The sequence below is a fragment of the Penaeus vannamei genome, chromosome 38 (genome assembly GCF_042767895.1).
Source record: "Penaeus vannamei isolate JL-2024 chromosome 38, ASM4276789v1, whole genome shotgun sequence".
NCBI lineage: Eukaryota > Metazoa > Arthropoda > Malacostraca > Decapoda > Penaeidae > Penaeus > Penaeus vannamei.
This window is the reverse complement of record NC_091586.1, coordinates 2,626,888-2,629,387: the sequence shown is the minus strand read 5'-3', so window position 1 is coordinate 2,629,387 and position 2,500 is coordinate 2,626,888. Positions and strand designations below refer to the sequence as shown.

Genomic DNA, 2,500 nt, shown 5'->3' with positions numbered 1-2,500 from the left:
ATATATATATATATATATATATATATATATATATATATACATATTTATACACACACACACACACACACACACACACACACACACACACACACACACACACATATATATATATATATATATATATATATATGTATGTATGTATGTATGTATGTATAAGCATATATATATATATACATATATGTGTGTGTGTATGTATGCATATTTATATATGTATATGTATGTATATACATATATATACAAAAAAAAAAAACATATTCATTCACATGTTTATATCTATATATATGTTTATATATATATATATATATATATATATATATATATATATATATATATATATATATATATATATATATTCATATATATATATATATATATATATATATATATATATATATGTATGTATATATATATATGCATATATATAATATACATAAATCATTTATATACATATATATGTTTGCATAATTTTCACATATCAAGTATAAAATGGAATAACAACACTGATATGTTGTCAAAACATACAATTTAGTCAAATAAGCTAGAGTACAAAATCACATCAGATGCAGGTAAAAATATTAACCGAAATTCAACTAAGCTTAATTATGAAATTACCAGATTGATTAAAGGTTGAATAATGATATCAAATAGAGTTAAGGAAGATAAAAGAGCAAGATTAATGAATAGCTACTGATTAAGATTAATTACAATGTTATAGAACAAAAACTAATTTGATTAAAAGTCAAAGAGTAAGTAAAACTCTTTTTTTATTTATATCTTCGTCGCGAGACATTTAGGGATCTACATGTCTGCATATGTGATCATGTTTAACGATTATTCAGCTTGATTCGAGCTAGAATGAAGAAAAATCACACAAGGAAATTTGTCGACGTCTTCGTTTCGCCCGTTTGTGAAGCGTGAAAATTTTGTTTGTTTTTCTACATTCTTGGAATCAAAATTAACAGTCAAGTATTATGTGTATTGCGTTGAGGAGGATTATCGAATGAAAAGGGAAGTACAAAGAATTGATATTTCACTTGGCTTAGTTTATTTTATTTTTCGTCGGGAATGACGCCGAAGAGAGCGTTGACGGAGTCGAAGAGGGTCTCGGCCTGGTCGCAGGGGAAGGCCTCCTCGGGGTGGGCGCAGGTGAGGGACTCCTGGCTGAACACGGTCTGGTTGCCGCAGAAGAAGGAGAAGTGGGCGGTCTCGAGCACGTCGCCCAGGTCGTCAGCCACGGGCAGGCACACGTGGAACACTCGGCAGTCGCTGCTGACGTCGGCGTAATAGCCGTAGCTTCGACCGGCACAGTCGAAGGCCTGAACGGGCTCTGCGCCGAGGACGTCGAGGTAGCCGTCGGAGAAGCGGAAGGCGGAGTTGGCGGCGGCCACGCCAGCCAGAGCCAGGAGAGCTGCGAGGACCTTCATGCTGACTGAGGAGACGGAAAGTGAGAAAGGAATACTACAAGTCAAGTACCTGAACAGAAAATCTATTTATTTCGTTTCCCCGTTTAGTTTGTTCTTTTACTAATAGGAACCTCATGAAAGACCTGTTTTGCAGTTATTTGTCTATCGACCTATACCTATTACTATTTATCTAGCTACACGCACACACACACACACACACACACACACACACATATATATATATGTGAAATAGCCCCCCCCTGACTCGAAACTTATCACGCAGGGGCTCTGACGCCTTTCCTCTTCCCACTTACTCTGATGTGTCTGCCCAGGGACTGAATGCCCACGACGCCCTCAAGCCCCTTATATATGCCTTTCCCATTGGGTATCCTTGTGTAAGGAATGATAATGATTACAAAGATAAGGATAAGTAGGTGACTGTGTGTGTTTATATGTATGGTTATTTCCCTTTGTTAATTATGTTTTTTGTCGTGTGATTTTCTTTAGTGTTTATTTCGTTTTTGATGTAGAATTTAGATTTTTGTGGATTATTTCATTGGTTCGTTTCTGTTTGGTTTGGAAAATGTCTCTTATTTTGAAAATGTTGATTTTTAGGTACTTTGAGAAACCTATTTATTTATTCAATTCTACTGTGTTTCATCATCTTTATCATCTGATTATGGTAATTCATTAAGGTCAGGAACAGCTGCCTAGCCATGTCGATTTTTTTTTTTTTTTTTTTTTTTTTTTTTTTTTGCGTAAATGAAAAAGGTAATTTTTTGCTCTGATGTTGAAATGAAATTCACATTTCTTATGAACTCCTGTTGTTTCCTTTCAATGTACATTTTGATTTTTTCAGTACCATGATTATCTTCAAAGTCATTATGATATGGTCATTATTATCGTTGTGGTTGTTTCTATCATTATGAATATGATGTTTATTCTAATGTTTATTATAGCAACAGATACTGCAATGGTTGTTATCATTGTTGTCACTGTTATTACTGCTATGTAATCTTTATCATTATACTTTTATTACCATGATTACTGTTGCCTTAATTATCATTGCTATCATTATTTTAATTATCATCGTTATA

General features: G+C 33.5%; 1 protein-coding gene across 1 annotated transcript; it reads right to left on the bottom strand.

Annotated features, from left to right (window-relative positions):
- Positions 1 to 1,028: 1,028 nt before the first annotated feature.
- LOC113802389 (U-scoloptoxin(01)-Cw1a-like) lies at positions 1,029 to 1,427 on the bottom strand. The gene has a single exon (XM_027352963.2). The coding sequence runs from the start codon at positions 1,422 to 1,424 to the stop codon at positions 1,050 to 1,052; it is 375 nt and encodes a 124-aa protein (XP_027208764.2). The 5' UTR covers positions 1,425 to 1,427; the 3' UTR covers positions 1,029 to 1,049.
- Positions 1,428 to 2,500: the final 1,073 nt, after the last annotated feature.

Bases quoted from the DNA above. Each gene is read 5' to 3' on its own strand.
- LOC113802389 (XM_027352963.2), bottom strand. From the start codon at position 1,424: ATGAAGGTCCTCGCAGCTCTCCTGGCTCTGGCTGGCGTGGCCGCCGCC.